This window comes from Argopecten irradians, chromosome 12, assembly GCF_041381155.1.
Source record: "Argopecten irradians isolate NY chromosome 12, Ai_NY, whole genome shotgun sequence".
NCBI lineage: Eukaryota > Metazoa > Mollusca > Bivalvia > Pectinida > Pectinidae > Argopecten > Argopecten irradians.
In genome coordinates this window covers 34360080-34386617 of record NC_091145.1, presented here as the reverse complement: position 1 = coordinate 34386617, position 26538 = coordinate 34360080, and the positions used below count along the sequence as shown (strand labels likewise).

At 33.9% G+C, this 26538-nt stretch overlaps 2 protein-coding genes across 2 annotated transcripts; both read right to left on the bottom strand.

Annotated features, from left to right (window-relative positions):
• Window positions 1-2726: 2726 nt before the first annotated feature.
• LOC138336439 (uncharacterized) lies at window positions 2727-9386 on the bottom strand. The gene is made up of 6 exons (XM_069285945.1): window positions 9276-9386; window positions 8774-8901; window positions 8199-8278; window positions 6369-6480; window positions 4213-4331; window positions 2727-3040 (listed from the first exon to the last, which is right to left on the bottom strand). Exons 2-6 carry the CDS (start codon window positions 8895-8897, stop codon window positions 2831-2833), a joined length of 645 nt encoding a protein of 214 aa, XP_069142046.1. The 5' UTR covers window positions 8898-8901; window positions 9276-9386; the 3' UTR covers window positions 2727-2830.
• Window positions 9387-12531: 3145 nt separating this feature from the next.
• Window positions 12532-26406, bottom strand: LOC138304723 (uncharacterized). The gene is made up of 10 exons (XM_069244965.1): window positions 26047-26406; window positions 24138-24247; window positions 23192-23318; window positions 22560-22694; window positions 18536-20288; window positions 17893-18048; window positions 16967-17461; window positions 15614-15828; window positions 15249-15339; window positions 12532-14741 (listed from the first exon to the last, which is right to left on the bottom strand). The coding sequence occupies exons 1-10, from the start codon at window positions 26068-26070 to the stop codon at window positions 14371-14373; spliced, it is 3477 nt and encodes a 1158-aa protein (XP_069101066.1). The 5' UTR covers window positions 26071-26406; the 3' UTR covers window positions 12532-14370.
• Between the last annotated feature and the right edge of the window lie 132 nt (window positions 26407-26538).

The following is a 26538-nucleotide window of genomic DNA, read 5'->3' as shown; positions in this document are numbered from 1 at the left end:
TAATATCATAAAGGAAAAATAAGATTTCTTATAACTTTGAAAATGCCAATCCTAGTAGGACGTTTAAACGTAATCTGAAACTATTATTCAAGAAATCGATACAAGGTACATTCAAAGCCATTTTTACAACTAAGATAAATAAGTCAGATAATAACAGTAAAACTTTTTTGTATAGTAAATTTAAACAAAACTATAAGGAAGAAACATATCTTTCTATTAAGGATTTTAAATTAAGAAAATTGCTCGCAAAAATGCGAATTAGCAACCAAAGTTTAGAAATCGAGGCGGGTAGGGTAAAAAAATCCCCATTCTCTGCAGTTATGCAAATTTTGTAAAGAAATTGAGGATGAAACCCACTTCATTTTTAAGTGTTCCGTTAACTCTACAGTGAGAACAATTTTCTTTAATAGTCATAAAGATGTAATTAACCACCATTTAACAGATTTTGAAAATTTGATACGACTGTTGTCGTCTAATGATCTAAAACTTCTGCAGGATTTAGGCCTCTTTGTAAAAAGTCATTTGAACTGAGGAAAGCTGGCTTGATAAATGTTTAAGTTGTTGTTTTGATCTACTGTGTGTTATGTACATGTATGTTTTGCTATCGATCCCTTTTGTATGGATGTAAGGAAGCAATAAAGTTGAATTGAATTTAAAAAAAAAATGAGCATTAATATATATCTGATGCCGTATATAAGTTTTTTATAAGATTTTTCGAGGATTTTTTTTCGAATCAATATGCAACGTCAATGTCTCTATTGTGACCTTACGGTGACGTCGGGGTTTCGCGCCATTCTCTGGGTTTTTTCCTAGTGGTACGCAAATAAACAGTATTGGCCAATCAGAAAGCTAGATTTGGTATGAAAACAAAGAAATTTTAATTATAACGTTATGTAAGTGCTTAAAATGAATTTGGCAATACTGCCAACAATTATGAAATACGTCTACAATTCAGTGAAACAGTACAGACAGTCAAACTAAGAAGCCAAGCCGTGGTCCACAATTTCATTTAACAATTTTACAACGATACTTAAGGAAAAGATGTTTATTTTGTTGAGGTTATGAGGGTATAGTGATAATGGAGCACGTGTAAATTATGTAACCTTGGCGTCTATTCCTTATATTTACAGTTTTTCGGGTAAATGGATATTATTTTTCCCGCGGCAGTTATTTTTTTCTCCCCCGTCATCGTCAACGAATTCGATTGAACAGCTGATTGGAATCGAGTCATTTTATGTTCCCGCCAAAAGTGGGGTCATGACCCCACGTTGCTACGCCGTGACTGTTCACGTAACAATAGAATCGCCGCGCCGCCAGTGGCGTAGCCGTGCATTGCTTGCATGCTCAAGCATGCGAAAAAATAATCTGACTTACATTTTTGAACAGTCAGAAAAAAACACATTTGAATACACGTAACGCTGCAGAATGTAAATTATGTATAAATACATATAATATGCCCAACTGTATGCCTGACATAACCTTGTGCACATTTGAAAGACTTGAAGATTGGCCATTCTGGAAATTTATTAAAATAGTCTATATATTTCCGGTTACCAAGTTGTTAACTATGTTTGAATTTTATCGAAGACAATATTAGACTTAAACTAAAGAAAAAGACTTCTTCACCAAAATCCCTCAAGCAATTGTGGATTTTGAATCGGGAAACACTTACGAATACCAAAATAAACAACATCGCATGAAAAGTTAGAAATATTCTAAAAACATATAATCATCTTAAAAATGATAGCAAAACAACTTAATTAAAGCAATTGCAACATGTTCTTGGCCTTAGTAACGAAAAAGTGAATTGATCAATTTTGGTTCACTTCCCGCCCCGTTAAAACGCGTGTTAATCCGTGATTTCCGGTGTCACGAAATAGTTGACTTTTATTTTTGTCGAATATGAATAGATTTTTTATTTAGAAAAGAATTTTTGTTGTTGTAATTGTTAGAAATATAACAGAATAAGTAGAAAAATAGGTCATTAATACAATATTTTTTTTATTGAGGTGGTCGAGGACTGGTCCCTTCTTACGCAATTTCCACCATTTTGACAGTGGTCTTTGACTCGCTGTCATAAACAAACCAACACGTAAACTTAATTTTAATTTTGTTTAAGATATTCTCCATAAGATTTTCATTAGTTAAAATAACACAAAATTCTCCCATTACTTACTAATTTAATATTTACAGCCAAAATCCGTGTTTTTTGTTCGAGCACTTGTCACGGGAGTCTAGTATGTATACAATGTATATAGTTTTGCATGGTTATCACCTTAATATCGTGACCTCCATTTAACCATTGGTATATACGTTAAAAGTTACCAAGGAAGTAAAATGGTTACTACGTTGTAACAATTTCCCGTCAGCTTCTGGGGGGCTTCGCCCCCCATACCCCCTACCGGGGCTTCGCCCCTGGACCCCCAGGCATGCAGGCCTATCCAGACCTAGCTACGCCGCGCGCCGCGTGTTGTGCTAACATATTACACTGATACTGATAATATGTAAACATGTTTACTGGGACAGACTAACTAATTGTGCCAAGAGTACAGAAAGATTATAAATATGACTTAAAGTGTCTAGAGTTTTTCGTCCACAACTTACATTTGATTCCCTAATAAGTACCCCCTGATCGCTAATTACATTAATTTGAGTACGGTATATACTATTATTTCGCAGGTAAAGTGTAAAATATATAAAACAGTAACAACCAGACATTCAAAGGATAAAGTTGCAACGTTTTTATTTTTAAGCGGTTCTTAAAAAAGATTAACTGAATTAGAAAATTAAAAGAATGGAAATTACAAAAATCTTAAATTAAAAGAACACTTTACAAGATTTCATTGATTTCTTTGCGGATTTTCTCTTTCAAACTGCTGAGGTCTGAACTGGCTCTCTTCTGTTCTGTACAGTTCAGAATCCATTCACACGAGCCCTGTTCATTTCGTTTACACGCCGCCTGTTCACACGTCGATGTCTCGTCATAATCACAGACATCTCGGGGGGTGACGCCGACCGGTGTTAATCCCCAGTCGTTAATCTGAAACAAGTGGTATGTATTAGGATGGTTTTCATTTCTAGAGATGAAATTATAATATTTAAAGATGTTTTTTGTCTCTGAAAATCTATAACACAAAATTCTATTGCTACGGACCAGCCTTCTACACTGATAGGCTTCTAAACAGCTTCTGATCAACAATCAAAGTATTTTGTCAAACGTACCCCTCCTTTGTTTCAATACTATCAAAAACAATATCCTTTCGTTTAATAGCAATAAGATGTTCACTTCAAAAGACTGAAATAATCAAAGTGGTTTAAACATTGTAAGAGACAAGTGGTGAAGGGAAGGGATATCACCCTTTATACGTATACCTTTTCCAATGTATATCATTGTAAATAACCTTCAAAATCAATAAAGCGTTAATAAACAAAGGAAATGGAACGATACTGAAGCTAAAGTAGGGATCGTTTTGGCTGAGAAAATGCGTGGGTCATTTTCGATAATTCGACATTTCTTAAGGGCCAATAATAAAATGATTTCCCAAAACTTTGGGGCCATTGGCTAAAGGCCCCCTCCAAAATGACCAATGTAAAGTTTGACAAATACAGATTGTAGGTGCCTTGCGTAGAGCCAATACTATACCCATAACCTTGTACTGAAGCAGACTTCTATTCTTTCTGTAAAATTGCTTAGGGTTTGGTCTTCTGCTAGAGAAGCTACAATGTACACGTATGGCTTTCTAGTATTATAGTGTTCTAAATTTCCCAATATTATAAGACTATTTCATATGTGGATATGAAGGATAGAGATATTCTACCCAAGAAACCCGAGACTTTCCGAATTTTCTTGTCCACATATTTTGAGACAAATAAGTTAGAAGAAAACCGCAATTAAAGTCAATTCTCCACACATTAAAATGCGTGATATTTTTTTAAAATTCAAATCAAGCCTTTGATGTTCTTTATAATAAAAACATCATAGTTTCTAAAATTAAAGTTAAAATCATCGAAAAAATAGTGCGTTTGGTGACGCAGTGAAGTCACGAGATAATATTGCATTTATAGCCGTGTAATGCAGCCCCTTAGATGACATGAGTGTATTACATGGGATAAGTATGTTGCAGTATTGCACCTAAAGTGTTCTATATCACGGTCTTTTGTGATAAAGGTGCCACACCACCCGGATATCATTAAAGTATTAGTAGATCTTACATAGCAGCTACAGTCGTAGTTCCCAAGGAGGCCGTTAAACTTGCTGAAAGACAAGGTTTTGAAGTTTTCCGTCCACAAACACGAGTTCACTAGGTATTCGACCTCACCGGTCACATAGCCTTAAACAGAGAAACATGGAAGCATTTTAGATTGAGGAAAAAGTGATTTATCGAGAAAATACTTTGTTATTTCGAACTGATATATAGTCAAAACAAATCATATGTTCTGGAAAAAATAGACCTTCACCACTAGTCTACATTTTGTATGTTCTTATATATTGTTTGATTACGTCATAAATAGAACTTTAGCTGTTTCTTATTTTTCAACCATGATAACTTAAAGTTATATGTGCCGTATTTTTCATACTCACGAATCAAGATGAGCTTTTAATATGTTATTCAGCACCAAAAATTACCAACTTTTTAAAAATTACAGTGCTTTCAATGCATAGGTTTTAATTTTACATGTACAAATAAGAGCTGAAAATGGTTTTTGGCAGTACTGCAAAAATTATTTATTTACATGAATAGTGAAGTGAAATGAGTACATACGGTGAGACCATGAAGCCAAATTGTGGTCTACAATTTCATTACAAATTTTTACAATGTTTTTAGTAATTGTAAAGTGACTTCTGCAGGTATGTTTTCATTTAAACATATTTAAGGCATAAAAACAACAATTTTACAGTACAAAATTTCTGTGTTATAACTAACGTTTATAAGTCATCTGAAGCCATTTGAATGATTTTTATAGCTTTATTCATCAAACCTTATGGTTTTTAATAACTTAATGATGAAAAAATAGCATGTCAAAATTATCGCCCAGTTACGGCACATATAACTTTAAGGACATTTGCTATTTTGGAAAAGGGGACCATTGTATTTGTCATCACTCAAAACCAACATGATCCCCAATCACCCACATATCAATTCTAATGTCATGCAGACATTTTCAGTTGATTTTTGTGAAACCATGATAACCAAATGACTTGTACTGTTTTGAATATTTTAAGAAAATTGTAATTATTGTTGTTATCAGACAACCTCCAAAATTTGACCGATGAAAAACCTCCTTATTGTTTCCACGATAGCCATTATTTAAATATATGATATACCAAACCACATATAGGGATCGATAGGTTACACGAATTGAAAACCCAAGTTTGAAGAAATGTTTTCTAAGGACTGGTGAAATATTGGTAATTACATAATGCCTTTACATATTGACCATGGCAACCATAATTTGATCATATTCCCAAATATCCCTTTGTTGTTTACATAAAAATATAGTTCACAGGTTTACCAAGAACTTTTCTGACTTTTGAAGGACAAACAGACATAGAACCACAGGCTTGTCCAGTATACCCCTTCGTCTTCTAGCCATTCATCAGATTACAACCATGTACTTGTAATGAAATTATTGTTAGACGATAATTGATCCACGAGTTCCAGGCTATTAATCGTGCTTTTCCTCTTTAGCGGTACTCACTTATAACACTTACGACATATCTGAAGTATGTTAAAATCTTGTCAAGGAGCATAACATTGACTACCACCAAACATGGTAGTTCGAATTATCCCGCCGTATAATCGTGTTTTTATATATGCTTGAATTGTTCGTCATTCAACACAATACACTTTTGAGTTGACATTACAGTCCAGTGATTTCACATAACACTTATGAATTGACCATTACCCACCTGCAATTTGACACTTCACACCTGCGGTGTGACATTGTACACCCGTGATTTAAAGATGTTCCATCGCCGACAGAGCATAAATGATATTCATCATTTGAAAAATAATTAGCGTTTAATCGTATATATGTATACATAATAACACAAAAAATAACATAAAATAATTTATTTCGCCATTGGTGCATTCGCAAACATTACTTCATTCTATATAAGATAGAGTGCCACGGAATTTTTTCGGGATGCAATTAATTATTTTTCAAGCTCAAACTTTTCAATGGCGGTAATGGTGTATAGTAAGTAACTTTTGTAACTGAAGAAAAATACTAAATCGTCTGCTCCTGTTTTTGATAGTGAAAAAATACTATTTGTCAGCGTTGGAGCATCTTTAATATTGCATACCTGTGATTTGCCATGATTTGCCATTAAACACTGTGATTTGACATTACACGTATTTACCCACCTGTTATGACATAGGTAAGCCCTCGTTCCACCTCCAGCTCACACAATGTAGATCCTTTGTGGCTTATCAGTTGAATTTGATCATTGTCGGTAACTATGTAATTATCAGGAACCTACAACAGACAAAAGACTCCGGTACTAATCTATATCGAAATCTATTTTAGATTTTAAATTCTCTTAAAATTTGGAAGCGTTACGGAGAGTTGAAACTGCTATATTTGGGTTATATTGGCAAGCGAGACAAATGGTTGGAAGGTTTAAGCTGAATAAAGGTAAAGTTCAAAATAAACTTTGCAATATTACATAAAGACATGTTAATTCTTCTTACTATTTCGTTTGATTAATATGTTGTCGTCAACGCGACCCTCGTTTGGGAGTGTGCTTTTATATAGATTTATCATATGCATGTGGCGGCAGCACGTTTAAAGCTCTTAGTCCACTTTTAACTCTGACATTTTGCCAAAGTTTCAATATTGATGTAAATTTTGTCAAAAAGGTTGTCTTTGCAATATCGATTTTGAATTTGGAGTAAAGTTTTGCTATACTGTCGGTATTTGTTAATTCATTGTCGTCACAGAACGTGTTATCGATAATATCACAAGAAAAAATTCTGAATGTGCATATTCATATCAGCAATTAAGTGATATTTATCTATTATGGACCTTTGTTGAGGTCCATATGGTGTTTTGTTATATGACTGAGTTTTGCCCTTTTCTGATTGGTCTAGACCGCTCGGTCAGGTCTTGACAAAATGCAATGTCAACCTGAACCGATGAACACCTGTTCAGAGGTTGACATTGCAAATCCGGTAACCTGGCTATAAATAGACACAGAGAATTCCCTGTCTCTTCCACATTTTTGACCAATCAAAATAGAGCATTGCCGATCATCGGGCAACAGCCAAATCCAACATGACAGACAACAGTGAGTTAGGCAATCTCTCCCAGAGTTCATTGCGGTCCTTCACCTCTGTTAACGGCTCACGAACTGTCCGTCTGACCTCGGGTCACAGAATATTACGTCACGACGATTGTTTAATACATTGCGCCCCTGTATATATGACGTCACAGTGATTGTTTTTGAAACGGCGGACGTCGTATGCAAATAGTGACTAGTTACTAGACTGGATTACCTGCCTTAGTACCAATTCTCTCCGCTAGGCTGCGCTGATAAATACTAAGACAGGTCAGGACCGCCATTTTGGTCAAGATCCGGACCAAAATGATTCTGATTGGTCAGTTCAATCAACAAATCGTCAGGTTTATTTAGACACGAAATTTCCATCTGTTTACAATGGCAACGAGGTGAATATGAAATATCGATATTGTCTAGGAAGCATCCAGCATTGAAAAGGTATTTCAAATAGTGATATATCCCGAGGCCTGAGGCTGAGGGTTAAATCATTTTCGAGGGTTGATAACTCACCGTATCCACTTGAAAATAAGTCGATAATTGTATAATATTACAATTATAAATTATAAAATGAAGATCGAGGGCATAGCCCGAGGTCATTATTTGAAATTCTACAAGGGTAATATACCACCATATGGACCGAAACAAAGGTCCTTAATTTTTATATTAGATATGATTAATATTTTAAATATTTGCTTTCAAGAATTCATATGTCCCGAACAGTTCGATGGTATTGAAAAAAACAATGCGTTTTGACAAAGTAGCAGAAATTCCGTGTTCAAAAAAAGTCATATGCCGTGTAAGATCATGTCCCTTTTTTGTATTTCATTTCAAAATATTTTATTAAATTGACCAAAAGATTTCATTTGGATCGGGCGGCACGCAAAGCTTGTGCACGCCCTTTCCACTTATTAATTACCTTCAGCATGTGTCGAAGAGTTACATTAAATCTTCTGTCCTTCGTATTCTCTGTAACAGCGTTTACAGTGCCAACAATCGCTTTAACAAACGAACAAAAGAACGCATTTAGCTCATACAAATACATATTCTAGTTTCAAAGTGTATCATTCATGTTTATGTATAACTTTTCTCAATGATATAAATGTGACAATTTACGCCTAAATACTAGTAATAGGATACGTGATCCAATGAGGAACAAATTCACCAATAATTCGGACCACCAACATCCTCTGATCTTCCATGTCATTAACTAATAGTCGTTTTATCAAATAATCAAAAGACAATTTATGGTCCCACTAAATGGTATTTATGTTTGACATTTGTAAAGCGTATGGTCTGGGGCTCCTGTTGGGAGATCAGGTTGTTCTCAATGTTTTTAGATTTAAAAAAAATAGTTTGGTCCTAGAATATTATGTCAAAGAAAGAAATGGTCGAATATGAATAACACGCTGGCTTATCTCACTTGCATATATGTCACAATATACGTTTTCTATACACAACAATAGAAGCACATGGTATAACCAAAATACTTACCAAAGCTGCTGAGATGACAAAAGTCAGTTTGAGGGTGAGATCTCGGACAGAAACACGTTTTGACTTGTTCACCATAAAGAACAAGAACTCCAAGCACCAATACCAAAGGCCAGGAAAATTCCATTATACTGATAAAAAAACCATCAGTTTTATAAAACTCAATTAGAAGACAACCCCCTGGAGGTTAAATGAATAAATATGTCCTTGTAGAGAGTGAGAAAATGTCTTTTGTTATACTAAGTTTAACGAGATCGAAAGGAAAATCAAGACATTACCGAAGTAAAAACAATAAATATACTATTAATTAATTGCAAATTAGTGCGAAATGAAAACAAATGAACAAATGTGTAATAATGAAATGAATCCATGCTTAAATCCAATTCTGAGTACAAAAACAAAATAATAAATATATGTTACAATCAAATACACTTCTACTCTCTATGAAATTTTGTGTTTTATGATTATATACGATACAGGGAACATTTACACGTGCATAACTTACCCTATGGAGTTGAACGCGATTCCTATTGCGACACAAGGATGAGTACATGTATATATATGTAAACTTAACCAGGCAACCAACTGTGTTGTAGTGAAGTCACATCTGGTACGTCCAAATGTCACACACATAGGCTTCAGATGAAGATAATGAGTGTGAAATAGAGTAATTGTCTTTGTTATCTGTTATTGTGTTTAAATCATGAAAAACATCTAGTTTGTTGGTTATCGAGGAACAATTGTATATGTAACCGTCTGAGCTCTGCATAATCGTCAGTAAAACTACTAACCTATAAGTCAGTTTTACTAATAGATAAAACTAATTCCAAAATAGATACAACAGCGCTGTAAACTTATAACATGACAAAACAGACGATGTTTTCTGTTTGCAAAATGGCAATACCAATGTGTCTAGGTGTAGACCTGTGTATGTTGTAAACTAGTATCAACAAACTATACATTGTCTTATAACAATTAGGGTTCCTTAACAGACGAAACTTTAACCCAATCTCTAAACACCTTATCTACACGGTTGTCTTCCTCACCCCTAACTGTGACCAGTTAGGAGTTATATTCTAATGTAATCTGGGGTGGGATTCAGCTACCTGACCCAGGGATTAACCACAGGTCATTTGGCTTGTGTTACGAAAAATCCTTATGTAGATAATAAAAAAGGTCCACGATGAAAAGTGAAAATGCAACAATAAACCCTATGTCCTCGCACTGCATTTCGCCCTCTGTTAATGATAAATGATATGGCAATGATTTAAGCGAGCTACCATGGCATAAATTATAGATCATTTATTATATGTTTTACGTAACTGTTACCTAGTGTTAATTCCCTATCAAAATGGAATACACACAGATATGAGAAATATTGTTTACCATTAAACTCTCTGATCTCGTTTTATTCTTTGTTTTCTCAATTAAAATGTACATTATTACGGAAAGGAAAAGACAGCAATATTATTTAGAAGTGTTTTTACAAGATAGCATTGTCAGCGAAAGAGAAACTACACTTTAACGCTGTATTCATTTTTTTATCATAATTCATTCTAGTCTTTTTTATTTTTTGTTTATATTTCTTTAAATCTTTTTTATGTATGTACATGTACAAGGTAAATATATTAATATATTTATATTGGTAAAGTGCTCTACCAAAAATATACGTACTGATGAGCTACCGAGAGCTTGGTATAATTAGTCACGTGTAAATAGTGATGGAAGACTTGATAGTTAATTACATGGCTCGGCAATTTGTCGCCCGTTAGCAGTAAAACATCATAATGACATAAATGGCATTTTAGTTATCATTTCCAATCAAATTTCCGAATTATCAATGTTTCAGCGACCACGTGTCCTTAACCGCAGGCTCTGACGTTTCAAAGTAACGTATACGTCATAATAATCATATCATATTATACGAAAGGGTACGGTGGCTGGGAGCTGACATGAAATAAATAAAATTATTGTGTTCGAACGAAATATTACTGCGTGGGAACGAAATATTATTGCGTGCGAACGAAATATTATTGCTTGGAAACGAAATACTATTGCGTTCGAACAAATATTATTGCGTTCAAACGAAATATTATTGCGTGCAAACGCAATAATATTTCGGTCCCACGCAATAATATTTCGTTCCCACGCAATAATATCTATCTATCCATGAATGGAATAATTTCCATAAATCAATCTGGCTTTCTCCCTAAAGACTCTACTGTGAACCAACTTATTTCAATATATGATACAATTATAAAACAGCTTGATAGAGAAAAGAAGCAAGATAAGTGTTTTGTGAAATCAGTAAAGCATTTGACAGGGTTTGGCATGACGAACTTATATATAAATTGAAAAATATGGTTTAAATGATAATATTTTAAAATGGCTTTCTAAATATTTGATTGATAGGCAGCAAAGAGTAATTATTGATGGATATAAATCAATATGGAAAGCTGTAACAGCCGGAGTACCTCAAGGCTCACTACTTGGACCATATTTATTTCTCATATATATAAATGATTTGGAAAATGAAATTTATTAAAATGTCAATTTTTTCGCAGATGATACTTTCCTTTTTGTACTTATAGATAATGATCCGGTAACTGCAGCTGAAATACTAAATAATGACTTGAATAGAATATCTATATGGGCGAATAAATGGGGAATTCTTTTTAACCCAAATAAAACAGAAGCACTTTTAATTTCAAATAAACATAATGCTGATGTACTTCATCCTGACCTTATTTTCATGAATAATACTGTAACCAATGTAAATAAACATAAACACCTTAGAGTTATTTTGAATAGTCATGGGACATGGTCTAACCATATAAATTTTATATTTGAAAATACCTACAAAAAATAAATGTGTTAAGATCACTTAAGGTTAATCTTGATAGGAAAACATTAGAAATTCTATACAAATCATATATACGCCCTAACCTTGAATATGCAAGTGTTGTATGGAATAATTGCAATCAAACGGAATCCGAACTTTAAGAATCTATCCAACTTGATGCTGCTAGAGTCATCTCTGGTTTACGCAAAGGTACTAGTCATGCTGTTATATATAATGAACTTGGTTGGGACACTCTCAAAAAACGTAGAATAGATCAACAACATATGTTATTTTTTAAAATCATTAATCATGAAGCCCCTGACTATGTACTTGAACACACGATACTTTTTTATTGATCATAGTCAAGTGTATCATGATGTAAGACATCAACGTATATTTCAAACCCCCATTTGTAGATCTTGCATGCATTTCAAAAGTTATTATCCCTATATGATGTCTTGGTGGAATAAACCTGACTGTGTCTTCTATGATATGGGTTCAATAAGCGAACTCCAAAGGAGCCTTACCCGTCCTGCCATCCCCGTCAATGTTGATGATAAATATATTGATGCTTTTAAGTATGGTGGAACTATGTATTTTAAAATTATTATGTGTCAACTTCGTAATCGAGCAAGTCAGCTAAATTCTGATCTCTATAAAGACAATCTTTCTAATAGTCCATCCTGTATTTGTGGATACTCTACTGAAGATGTTGATCACTTCTTTCTCTTCAGTCCTAGATATGCAGTCCAACGTCAGAGCTTGTTAACTTCTCTGTCTCATTTACAACTTGACATCCAATTAAACCTTCACCTGAATCTAGCTGAATCTAGATGTTTCTCAACATTTACATATGAATGTTGACATTCTAACAAAGGGCCACCTTAGCCATGAGATAAATTCAAACCTGTGTGCCTGTATCCAAACCTTTATTGAATCATCTGGCAGACTTTGAGCCCACCATATTTATTATATTAACATAATAACAGTCATACCTCTCTTATTTGCAAAACATCAAGTACATGTATAGAAAACATAAATATTCACACAATTTATATACACTGGTATATATACATGTGTGTACATGTATATGATATGAAGACTCCTTCAGTGCTTTTCACACTATACAAGTAAGTTTAATAATCCATATTATACTATCCAATATCATATGAATATTTAAATGTTTATGACTTCTTATACAAACATATCTAACTGTTTAATGAAATATGAAGAATGAATAGTATTGGAGGATTTGGATATATATTCAACTATTTTGTCCGCAGTTATGCATTGGTTACTATTCTCAAATATATCCATACCATTCCTCAACCATTTGATTCTCAAATTTGTATTGAACTATTAATATTACATTCTATTATAATGAATTACCTAGATATAAATATTACAAGCTTTATCCTTTGTCTGTACCAAGTTCTTTGACAGGAGTAGATCATAGGTAAACCCTTATAACACTCATATTTTTATATTACATTATGTATAAACCTATTTTCTCCAATGTTATAATTAATTTACATGCATATGCTTTAATATACTCCCTCAGTATGGCTCTTTCTCTGGACATTCCTGACTAGGACCAGTACTCAGTGGTAACACTACGGTCACTAGGAATGGCTTGTGTGGGAGTGATATTGAGAGATCCAAATTTCGAATCAAATTCAAATCAACATCAACCGATTTAAATCAAGGAACAGTATATCCATTATAAATTTTAACTTAAAATTATCTGGCTGTGCAGTAGCCACGTTTAAACTATAAGCAAAAACATAGATATGCATACATACATGTAAATATATACTTAACATGCTTTTTATACCTGCTTATAATTGGAGTGTTATCATAGTATTACTAGCAAGTGTATCCTAAATACATATTTAATTTCAATGTTGTCTGTAAAATTAGATATATTATATATATGATTTTGAGATGTACATGTATGTATCCACAGGGAGAGGGCTTATATAGGCATAGTCTGCCGCCCAATCTCTATTAAATCTAATGATTTAATAAAAATATTTTGAAATGAAATGGGCATGTCTCCAAGACATTGGACAAAGCACACATCATCCCGTCATAATGATATCTGACGTCATCGCATTCCTTACATGCTAAACTCTTGGCAGGTACATGTATTACGTGTCTCAGCCAGGGAACAAACTCAAGCGCCTTCCTCACAGAGTTGAATGGTCAACTGAAGGTCACAAGTAAGATTGTGTCAAGGAGACGTTAGTGTATATATACAAACACATAGAATACCTATTGTATCACATACTTGGTCAATCTCCCTAATATGTAATCCTTCTGATGTACGTCCTTGTTAAAATGTCTTGTCCAAATAGAAGACGTCCTCTGTATTGGATTCAAATTTCTTTTACCAGCCATAGCTAACGATGTTTTCCACACATAGACATAAATAGGTCAAGGAGAAAATGGAAACAAATTTTCATTTATGAATAATGCAGACATGTATCGCAATGATAATTGTTATCTTAGGTCTACATCTAAAACATTGTATGACACCTTTAAAATCACACTTCATGATTTCATCATGAAAGGCAAAATTTTCCTAAGCAGATGTACGTTGTTGTTTTGCTGATCTACTAACATGCGTTCGTTGTTGTACCCATTATTTCCTCCGGAAATAACCTTGCCCCTCTCAAAATTTCAACTTCACATGGGATGAAACCGGCTCAAGTAATTAAAGTCAACTTCTTTTATGTATGTATGCATCACAGACTAATTACAAATTATCACGAATATGTTGAAGTAAAACACGGCCTCTGTCTACAAGCATTCCTGTGACTTGTATAAGCGGTGTTAGTCCTAAAGATGACAACATCACAATGCTGAAAATCGTTTTGTTGTCCATAAGTTGAAGCATCAGTCCATAACATGCACACAGCAAGATAACCCAGAACGCATTAATTAGGAGAAACCAGCACGTTACTTTGTTTCTGGTGACACGAAGTCCTGCTGTTCTTTCCTCTGAAGTCAATCCTCCAGAAACATTAACCCCGACTTTATCACCGACAACTTTCTCCCAGAACGATACTTCGTCTTCGTTAAAATTCTGAAGATCCAATACTGAACTGTTCAGGGTTGAAAATGAACCTGTTTAACAAATATTTTATATCTCATTAATTATACGTGATTGCATTAATAAAACAAAGATTTATAACAGTGAAACTTATTCTTGATAGTAAAAGCTTGCAGTTTATTACAGAAATTCTCTGTATCTTTAAGATTGTAATTGTACACCTTGGAAAATATTTATACCCGTAAGAGATATCTAAAAAATCACTTTAAATGAAAGCAAATTGATTGTAAAAATAAAGCACTAGACATATGAATGATATTAAGGTATAGGAGTATAGGTATAAGGAGTTGTATGGAACCTTATTAAGCATGATAAAATGACCTTCACCTTTCAGAGGTAACATAATCGTTATTGCATCTTTCGACGACAGATTTGGAAATGGTGTTAATGTTAGCATGGTAATCTCGGCTATTGGAAGCAGAATCTGTGTGTGCATGAAATTAATTTTAAAATGGTACTTTTCATTTTAAGGTGATAGAGTCTTTGATTTTGTATATAATTATAATATAAGTTAATCTCACCATTTGGTGATAAGGTTGACCTCTTCTTTTTAGGTTTTTTCTTCTTTTTGACTTTTGGTAGCCTTAGAAACTTTGATATGTTTGCCAATTGCTAGAAAAAGAAAACATCTTCAGGGTTTGATTACGAAAAATTTAATTTAAAGTCTTTTATCAATTTGTCATATTGGACAAGCCTGTACAGAAAATAAAACACATGTAACCGACATTGAATGTACATACATCTTCAAATTTGAGCTCAGCTTCACACGTAAATAAATCAGACAGAAAGAGTTATCTCTGGTAAACTCGAACCTTAGCTGAGTCAAGATTTAAAACTAATGCAAGGCACATCAGTAAGCGAAACGTTTTACAATGTATGTTCTTACATCGTCCCGAGTGCCCCAGGATTGGTCGATAATGTTACAGAATGCATACACTGGCAGGATGATGTTGAGAAGAGGAAGAAAAAACATGTAAGGCAAGCCGTATATCAATAGGTGACATTCGGATGGATGGACGAGGCCTGCCAGAGGATAGGTTGCCGTTAGTGATAGTATCATGATATACTCAATATGACGTCCAATTATGTTCTCTTGGAAATCTTAAACATAAAAAGAGACATGTTATGGCACGAAGCGAAAACGACAAACAACAAGCGAATCATCAGCACTTATATTCCTGATAACACTGGATCCTAACAAGTGGATATCTTACAATAACTTGAAGTATTAAATATAAAGAAAAGGGGGAAAGCAAAATCTAACATTGAGCACAAAATGTAAAAAAAAAATAAAAAATAAAGAAATTTTAGAGGTAACCAACCACACAATACACATGCACAATCACTTAAAATTATGCAAGCCATAACTTGGCAGAAATTTTAACATGCTGTTTTTTCTTCAGTAATCTAAAAAAACTATCAGATTTGATGATTAAAGGCGTGAAAATCATTTTAATGACAGACAAGTTATGCCTTGTAAATAGTAGATACAAAAAAGAATTTATGCACTGTAAAATTCTTGTTTTAAGTTATTTGTGCGTGTTTTTTTCATTCTCATGAATAAAGAAGAGCTTTTAATATGTTATTCATTACCAAAAATTACCAATAATTTGATAATTATAATTATGTCAATGCATAGGTTTACAAGGTACAATTACAAATAAGAGCTGAAAATGATTTTTGCTAGTACTGTCGAAATTCATCTTATTCCCATCTATAGTGAAATGAAATGGGTACATACGGTCAGACAATGAAGCTAAACTGTGGTGTACAATTTCATTTCACATTTGTTATTATTTCATAATGTTATTAGTAACTATAAAAAGGCTTATGCAAGTATATTTCTATCTAAACTTACATAGAGCATAAAAACAAGAATTTCATAGTAATTTCTGTGTTTTAACTAACGTTTATAAGGCATTTGAATGATTATCAGAGCTAAATTAATCACATCTTATGGTTCTCAATAGATTACTGAATAAAAAATAACATGCCAAAATGTTCGTCCAGTTACGGTGCATATAACTTTAATGCCTTATAAATGTATGTATCTTTAGATGAAAAGTGACCTGCAAAAGCAATGATCACTCAATAATTATTAAACACTGAAAATGTGAGAAATTGAAGTGTAGCCACGACTTTGGTTCATGGTTTGACTGTTTGTACTCATTTCACTACACTGTAGATGTGAAAAAAAATGAATGTTGGTAGTCATTGTATTAGCCTGTGTTTAACATACCTTGTATCAGTGCCTTCATAATGATTACAGATGTAGAACCAAACGCGAACAAAGTTCCCAGTCCTAACACTATGATCAATACTTTGGAGGCCACCAGCTGGACAGAGGAAGGGACATCTTTAACCAGAAGTATGCTGTACCCTACGATAAGCAGGAAGAATGTTGGGGCTATAGCGAACAGTGGTATCCCCGACCCTAGTTCCAGTCCTAGAGACAGCATTATGACGGTCGCCCCTGGGTACAGAATCATGATGAAGAATAGCTGGATTTGGTAGAGGGCATATGTTAATGAGAAGGCTGAGTTATGACTGATTAGATTAGCGATATTCGTCATCACGAGGAACGCATTAGTGTAGTCGGAGAGTAACCATCGTCTTCTCTGCTTCATAAACTCCAAAGTCGTCTCAGGACAAAACGTGCTGTTCCGACCGGCCATTACGTATCGCAGCTTCCATCCTTTCAGCATCATCAGCGTGCACATCCAACGATCTTCACCTATAATTAAAAATAATATTTAATAGTTAAATCGGAGGTCCCTCCCAAAATTGACCATGCATTTTGGCTCCACGTATCATGCATTACAAGAAATTCTGGAAATCTTCTACTGAAATGAATGTTATGGATTAGATTTTAGATATAAGATATAGAAGTTCATACAATAGTTGAAAAGAAAAATCATATTGATGTGCTGGATTTGGAACTATTATTTTGTGACTCAAATATTTGACACAATGAGAGACTTGATTTGAATTCTATTGTTTTGACTACTGAAATATTCACTCTTACTTTCCCCTAAATTTCGAGGCGAGACTACATATTAATTTTGAGACAAACCTCTTCAGTGCGTTTTGCTAATTGGCGATAAAACAATTTAACCGGCTTGGTGAACAAATCACGATTAAGATATGCATGTCAAATGGTTTTACCGTTGTCCTTTGTGAAGACGTCCATTACACTCTCAGTAGGGCTTTCATATGTTTGGAGGATGTCACTAAGGGCTTCGAATCGAAAAAGACTGAAACATCCCGGACAGCACATTACTGAACCTATCACATTCTGTGAGCTTTTCATCATCCAAAAATCTGTAAAATATGTAAGTTTATTATAGAAACCATATGGAATGCGCTAAGATCACACAAGTGCAATATCAAAAAATTAAATAGGACTTAAATTCAATTGTTTTGCGTATAACAACGAAAGTAAAATACATTACAATAAAATCAAACGTTTCCCTTACGTAAAAGGTCACTTAAAGAAAACCCAGAAATCTAAAGATAGTTAGTATCATCAACATCACTGAAACGAAAGGTAGTTATTCGGCAAGAATTCAAAATTATCGTAAGTTTGGAGTTTCTATCCTGATTACGGAAGCCAATATGTGTTACAGAGGTCATTGGTTATGATTTCGAAACCTGATTCAATGGTTTATTTTAAGCAGTCTGTTCTGTAATTCCCCTGCATATTTGTCGAATATAATTACCAATTATTACCAGTTGTGCGCCTAAACAATTATAATAAATATTCTGTTCTTGCTGGTAACTGGACAGGAAAGTCGTTGACCGAACTCACCTTTAGCATACTCAAACACCTGAAGCCACAATATAGGATGTCGGTATAGTCCTGTTGGATATGTCCTTCCGCAAACCCCGCCTACATCCGGACTATTTTTACAAACATCAATAACAGCAAGAACAGCTTCATCGTCAAAAACCATGTCTGCGTCTGTCATGAGGATGAAGTTGTCACTGCAGACAGTGCTGATACCTATATTGGACTGGGACACAGAGAATATCGTACTGTCTTGAGTGTGGATCTCAAGAGGAGTTTCCTTCAGATATATCTCACTCCCGTTCCGACTAGGCGTTTCACTGGGATACAAACTACCGTCGTTAGAAGACATGTCGACGGTAAGAGTGTCCGCCGAATAGTTATAAAGGTCTTCGGCGTCATTGAGGATAATGTCAGGCACATCCAGTAGGTGATTTGTCTGTGTAGGGGCTAACCTAGCCTCCCCTTTGCCCAGGTAAAAATCATTATATTTTACCAATGACTCTGTGGACTCGTATCTAATTGACGGGTTTAAATACATGGATTTCGGACCGTACGGACCCTGTGATCCTTCCCATTTAGATCTGTACTTGAGAACATACTCTAAGTACATCACCTGACTCCACCGTTTCTTTGCCTTCACCTTCTCCGTGTCTTTAAGGTGTATAAAGAATGGCGTGCCGTGTTCCAGATCCCAATGTAGCTGTATCCCGTATGGAGTATACAACATTCTACCGGACTCGGGCTGCAGGTCAAGTCTTTCCTCAGCTAAGGTATAAAGTTGTTTTCCAAAATCCTTTATTTCCTTTCCCTCCGCTCCATTATCAAGAAATATATGCGATTCTATGTAAACGTTTTTTTGTTTGAGTTTGTGTGACGATATAACACTCTTTAAGCTGACCAGTAGTCTGTCCATCTCATGTTCGGCCTCCTGGTACATTGTCGTACAAACATAAACACGTGAAGGCCTGTTATTGTGTACGCTCGAATCCGAGTCATCAACAGGACTCCGCAATATTTTCTTTTGTATCAACAGAAACTGCAGCAGTAAGACGGAGTTGTATCGGTACTGGAAAGTGAGTTCTTCACCACTGTTTGAATTGGTCTCGCTGCTGTCTTTAAAACATTTTGGTATCAGCATATAACAAATCGTTATTAATGTCAGAACACCACACATAATAAAAACGATGATAAGTTCGGATGTCACTGGATTCTCCGAGAAATCGATTATGTTATATATATTAGTGGTGTGTACTGACAGAACAATACAAAATATTGCTATTAAAATGGGGGACAACTGCCACGAACAGAACGTTGTAAATTTGGATTTGGCTGGAGCAATGTACGTAAGCAACGACACAAACGAAAACGTAATATGTATAACTATCAGAAGATGGAGCGTTTGTAAATTACTAAACACTTGGAAACCCGCTCCTAAGAGTCCGAGATTAAGGGAGATTACTCCAACAGTTTCCTTGTTAAAGCACATTAGACAGAACATGACATATGTAAATATCCTAAATGATCCGTAAAACAGGCTTGTCTTGTGGTATGAGGCCTCAGTGTCACCATGTATGTGTGTTTGGATTGGGCTATACAGACTGATTGACGCCCCTATAAGTAAGATTGGCAATATGGTGGCCTGATATGGTTCGAGGGCATCCGAATAAGAAAGATAAATACTCGACACGATTCCAGCTACTACGATTGCTACACATCCAATTATCATCAAGGACGGCTTCAGGCACGTCTGTATATTCTTGTTTCTTATTGCCTATAAGACAGAAAATAAATATGGATTATCAAATGTAATAAAACCCTCGGTATGCCAAAGAAAATAAGTAGCTACAATTCAAATACTTTTTAAATCAATCAAATAATTTGATAGGTTCTAAATATTTATTTTTATAGGTACATTTAAAAAAGTATTTGTTTCAAGTGATTTCAAGTGATTCATTTCTATGATCCGAAAATAGACGCTAGTTAAGTTACAGGCACACAAATTATAATAAAAAATATTTCCTCCATTGAAATAAGACATTTTTTTATTTGATTTAAAATATTTTATTAAATCATTTGACAGTCAGTTGGTTAACAGTAGAATATTTAGGGAGAAAGCCAGATTGTTTTTTGGAAATTATACCATTCATCGATAGATAGTTAAAAAGATACTTAAAAACAACTTTCTCTAACATCTTACTAAATATTGAGATAACAGATATGGGTCTATAGTTGGATGGATTACTTCTCACCCCTTGCCCTTGTATATAGCTGTAACATTAGCATTTTTCCGCGGTAGATAACCAAGTTCAATAGATTTATCAAAAAACAAAAATGTAATGGTTTGATAGGGAATTCTGATACACCTTTGATAAATCTAGGGTGAATTGAGTCAAGGCCTGGCGGTTTTTTGACATTGATACTGTGGAGCTGGTCACATACATCTTGCTCAGTTATAGTTATATTAGAAAATTTGTGTGGGAAAGGAGGAATATCAGTTGGAACATCATCTGCAGTTTTATCAGTAGTAGAGATAGAAGTGAAGAAAGAGTTAAAAGACTCGCACTTGTCTATAGGGTGTATTTTTAATTCATCATTGATTTAAAAGGGATAATCTGTATCATTTTTCTTTTTATTATATATGACGGATTTAGCTATTCTCCACCATTTACCAGGAGGAATAGTTTTATAAATAAGAGAATTTTGTAATTTCAATAAATAATCTTGTTTGGCATTTCTAATCATGGTGATAATAGTATTTCTATAATGTCTATATTTTTACTAAGAAATGGGGTATTTAATTGTTTAGCCTTAGAATGCTGCCTATTTCTCTGTCTCATTTTCAATCTGATTTCATTGTTCATCCATATCTTGTCATTATGTCTTATAATTACAGTTTTATGAGGAACAAATCTCTCAATACAATTCAAAATTTTGTTTTCTTTTAGAATTTCAATGTTATTAGTTCTACCTAATTCTTTATCCCAATCAATTGATGATAGATAATTGTTAGCATTTCATAATCTACAAGAATCACATCACTGGATACATAATCAAATACTACACCAACATGGTCTACTGGATACATAATCAAGTACTACACCAACATGGTCTACTGGATACATAATCAAATACTACACTAACATGGTCTACTGGATAAATAATCAAATACTACACCAACATGGTCTACTGGATACATAATCAAATACCACACCAACATGGTCTACTGGAAACATAATCAAATGCTACACCAACATGGTCTACTGGAAACATAATCAAACACTACACCAACATGGTCTACTGGATACATAGTCAAATACTACACCAACATGGTCTACTGGATACATAATCAAATACTACACCAACATGGTCTACTGGATACATAATCAAATACTACATCAACACAGGTCATGGTCTACTGGAAACATAATCAAATACTACACCAACATGGTCTACTGGATACATAATCAAATACTACACCAACATGGTCTACTGGATACATAATCAAATACTACACCAACATGGTCTACTGGATACATAATCAAATACCACAACAACATGGTCTACTGGAAACATAATCAAATACTACACCAACATGATCTACTGGAAACATAATCAAATACCACAACAACATGGTCTACTGGAAACATAATCAAATACTACACCAACATGGTTTACTTGATATATAATCAAATACTACACCGACATGGTCTACTGGATACATAATCAAATACTACACCAACATGGTCTACTGGATACATAATCAAATACTACACCAACATGGTCTACTGGATACATAATCAAATACTACACCAACATGGTCTACTGGATACATAATCAAATACTACACCAACATGGTCTACTGGATACATAATCAAATACTACACCAACATGGTCTACTTGATATATAATCAAATACTTCACCAACATGGTCTACTGGATACATAATCAAATACTACACCAACATGGTCTACAATGCTGGTCCAGTCCGAAGCCCGCGTGTTAGGACGTCATACTATATTACTTATATAGCTACTGTACATACCTCGACCGATTGTGACAGCTGCGGCAGTAAGGAGAAATTGAGTATTGGAAGTATTATATAACTTGGAATTCGAGGCAGGATGATGTATGTCAGCATCGATAAACACCCGGCCTCGGTGATGCTTAGAAAGATTCCCTAGAAGAAAACAGTATCATATTATACATTATTGTATCTCGATATTGTGGAAAATTCTTCTTTCTTTGGCGTGCAATGCCGCTTAATTAATTGATGATCATAAACTGCAGCTTAAAAGATAAATCCAAACAGAATGATCAGTCATTATTATTTTTAGATGCTGTTGTACAAGAAGTGTAAGTTTTTTTTTAAACAATTTTTTTTTATTCAATTTCAATTTTTACAACACATTACATATACAATAGATGTACATTTAAACTTATAAGCATGCAACCATATCCATTTGTATAGACAACTAAACATTAGTATAGGGTTGGCTATTTTATATGCCTTTACTTACTCTCTCACACACATATATAAAGACAACACATACACAATGGGGAGGGGGGAGCTATATTAATTTGCAGACTCAGACTACGTGGTTCACTGTTCACATGGTTAAATAGTTAACAGTTTGAACATGGAGTTTATTTAGCAGCACAGAAAGGTAAACTTACACTTAATATTCCTCGAAACAATGGCCACGTTTTCATTGCCTGGTCAGCGAGGAAGGAGGTACACCACAGCATCGTTATGATATGGACTATTTCTGGTATTATCAACACAAAACAAACGCAAACGTACCTATAAGGTTAAAAGAAAAAAGACAAACATGGAAACTATGGTTACATAAATACTATCCAGTCAATCAGAACTACTGTTACATCAAAATGATACAACCAATCAGAACTACTCTAACATCAAAACGGAACAATTACAAATAATACTGTAATAAATGTGAATTGAAATTGAAGACTACAATTTGATTTCATGGTCTAACTGCATGTACTCGATTTACTTCACTTTAGGTGTAAATATAATGATTTTTTTGGCACTACTGCCAAAAATCATTTTCAATTTTACTTGTAAAATTAAAACCTATGCAATGAAGGTACTGTTATTCTCAAAATGTTGGTAAAATTTGGTAATGAATAACATCTCATCTTGATTCGTGAGCATGTAAAATACGGCACATATAACTTTAAGTGACAATGTAAAATGAAATTAATCAAACGTGGCATATCAATTTATTGAACTCGTATGATAATTTTCATGCTACATAGCCACTCATGTAAGATCCTCTATTTATATAGTGTCATGCATAATATGATCACTTCCAAAGCCACTTTAACCTTACTCCTAATCCCATTACAGGTTGTACGTTGTTGTATAGAGACAACATCATTACTGCCTTGGGTTGTCAATATGTTAAGTGTCTACGGCCACATTAATCTTACTTCTATTGGTCCAAGACGAATGTTTGATTTGTGCAAAATGACAGCACCGTTAGACATTTTTTGTTAACTATATAAATTTTGAAATAAAGGTATTAGATTTATGTTATTCATATACTAACCTCTTCAATGTTATGTCATATAAACTAATTTTATTCGAATCACATACCATACTTCGAGACTGGTATTCTTCTTTCTGCTCAATATCAAAACTAGGGCACTTTGGGCAAGAAGGATGACGAGAAGAAGAAATAATACATAGACAAAATGTAGAAGCACCTGAAAGTAAACAATAGATTCTTTGTATTGGATATGAGACAAAGAAAACTCAAAATTTTCTTGTATTAAACTTTTTGTCTCATATAGATTTTTGGAAATAGGCGTTCATGCCATGAACAAAATTGGAAGAAAACATCATATGTCCGTGTGCTCGTTTTTGAACTATTGTCACTCAAAGACAGCTAGTTGACAAAATATTTGATTTAATGGAAATTTTGCCGTTTTGACCATATACACAAGAGATTAAAGCCATAATTTCCTAAGGAGGTGTTTGATATGTATGGATGTTTGTCGAATTTATTTTCCAGTAGTCTTCTTTAAAAATATACCATTTTTGATTAATAAGACTAATATTTTTTCTCAGAATAACAATATATGCTAACCCTACCCCTTATTTTTGAGCTACAAAATGCACCGTTTTCAGCCATTTTTCCGAATTTAACCCTTTATAGAAACATATCTGGTATTTATCTTTTGTTAATATTTGGCATATTAATACGGAAAGGGTTGTTCTTTCCTAATCAGGAAGAAAAATGGGGGGGGGGGGGGGGGGGGGGGGTCTGTGTGCTTACTTTTTTGCCCCATTTGAATATTTTTTTTATTTTTCAGTATCTTAGAGTAAAAAACTAAAAGTGCTCAAATAACCATTAAATGTAAAAATGAAGTGACAAAAGTGTATCATTTCACACATTAATGCTCAATATTTTAATTACCACGAACATAGTAAAGATTTATAGCAAAATTTCAGTAACAAATGGTTAAACTGTGTCTCTACCCAGAGCAAAAAAAGACACGATATCAAAATGGCTGCCAAATGGGCCATTATTTAAAATCCCCATACAAAAAATCTACTGAAAATAGAAAGGTATTTTTTTGCCAAAATTTGCAACTGGCAACTTGCTACAGATATTGATAAATTGTGTTTGAAAATCTCATAAATTCTTTGATCTATGTCGAAACGCGACTTCAACGGGACTGAAACCTCAGAAGAATATATCCTTAACACGGCTTCTCTTCTCACAACATAACTATTTGGCTCAATCATCTACTTCAGCCAAAAGAATGAGGGTCTGCATATTGGTTAAAATTTCCATAGTCAAAATTCAATATTCTGCAGACATCATGAGTGTGTTAAGATTTGTTCGAAATTGTTTTACTAGCCTTGACCTTACCAACTGATTCCTTTTTTCCAGTTCATTCTGTGAAAAAGTGATATCAATTATCGAATTTCGAAAGTACTACTGGGTACCGTGTTGTTTCCTAGTCGCTAAAGAATTATTTTGAGAATAAACTTTTAATAGGCAAATATGGCTGCCGCACGGCTAATTCCAGGATGAAAATATTTTTTACCATACATTATTGAAGGCCTATAATTACGATCATAATAAACCACTTTTCGGAGTTATTGATAAATAGCGATATTTTATTTTAATTAACCATTTAAAAACAAAAACAGCCACCTATAGTTATTCTGTTATATGATCAGCTCATAGATTTTATTGTCAAAACAAAATGTCTAAAAGAACACTAAATATAACCTTCAAGAAAAAATCCTCACGGAGAAATAACAATCTAACTTGTCAATTTCAAAGATGAATGCTGTGTTCATAGGATCAATGTCAACATTAAAACTCAAACTCTGAATTAAGTGATATTAATATGAATCACTTTCCATCTTGATTTAAAATGCATTATTCTCAAAATTGTATGGTTACCAAATGTACTATCATAATTATACTGATAATTAAATGTTATAAGTAATAAAATTAATTAAAATCAGAAAACCTATTTCTACTTACCTTGCAGATTTTGGATTTCTTCATTTTTATATACAACTAAAATCAAAAGGGACAGTAGATTGTTAGTTGTTAAACTTAGAACATTCAATGTCATTAAGTCAAACTAATTCGTAGGATGTAGTCAAAACACAATCTTAATCACTTTTTATAGTCTATAGCTGTCTTACTTGTCTAACTGCTACAGTAGAATGATGGTCAGTATACATTTGTATATGTGCACTGTAGTTCACTTTGGTAATGTATATCCTTCAGGCATAAACTATTATATAATGTCCTTGAACAGTACGTCATATAAAATCGAACGAAAGTTGATTTGTTATATAACAAAATCGTAAGGCCTGAAATAAGTATTTGATTTCCATTTATAATGAAGATTTGGCGCGCTTATATGCAATACGTGAGGTCTGTATATTGCCCATACTTGTCTTGCAGCAGTCTAACAGCTCGCGCGCTTATATGCATAACGTGAGATCTGTATATTGCCCATACTTG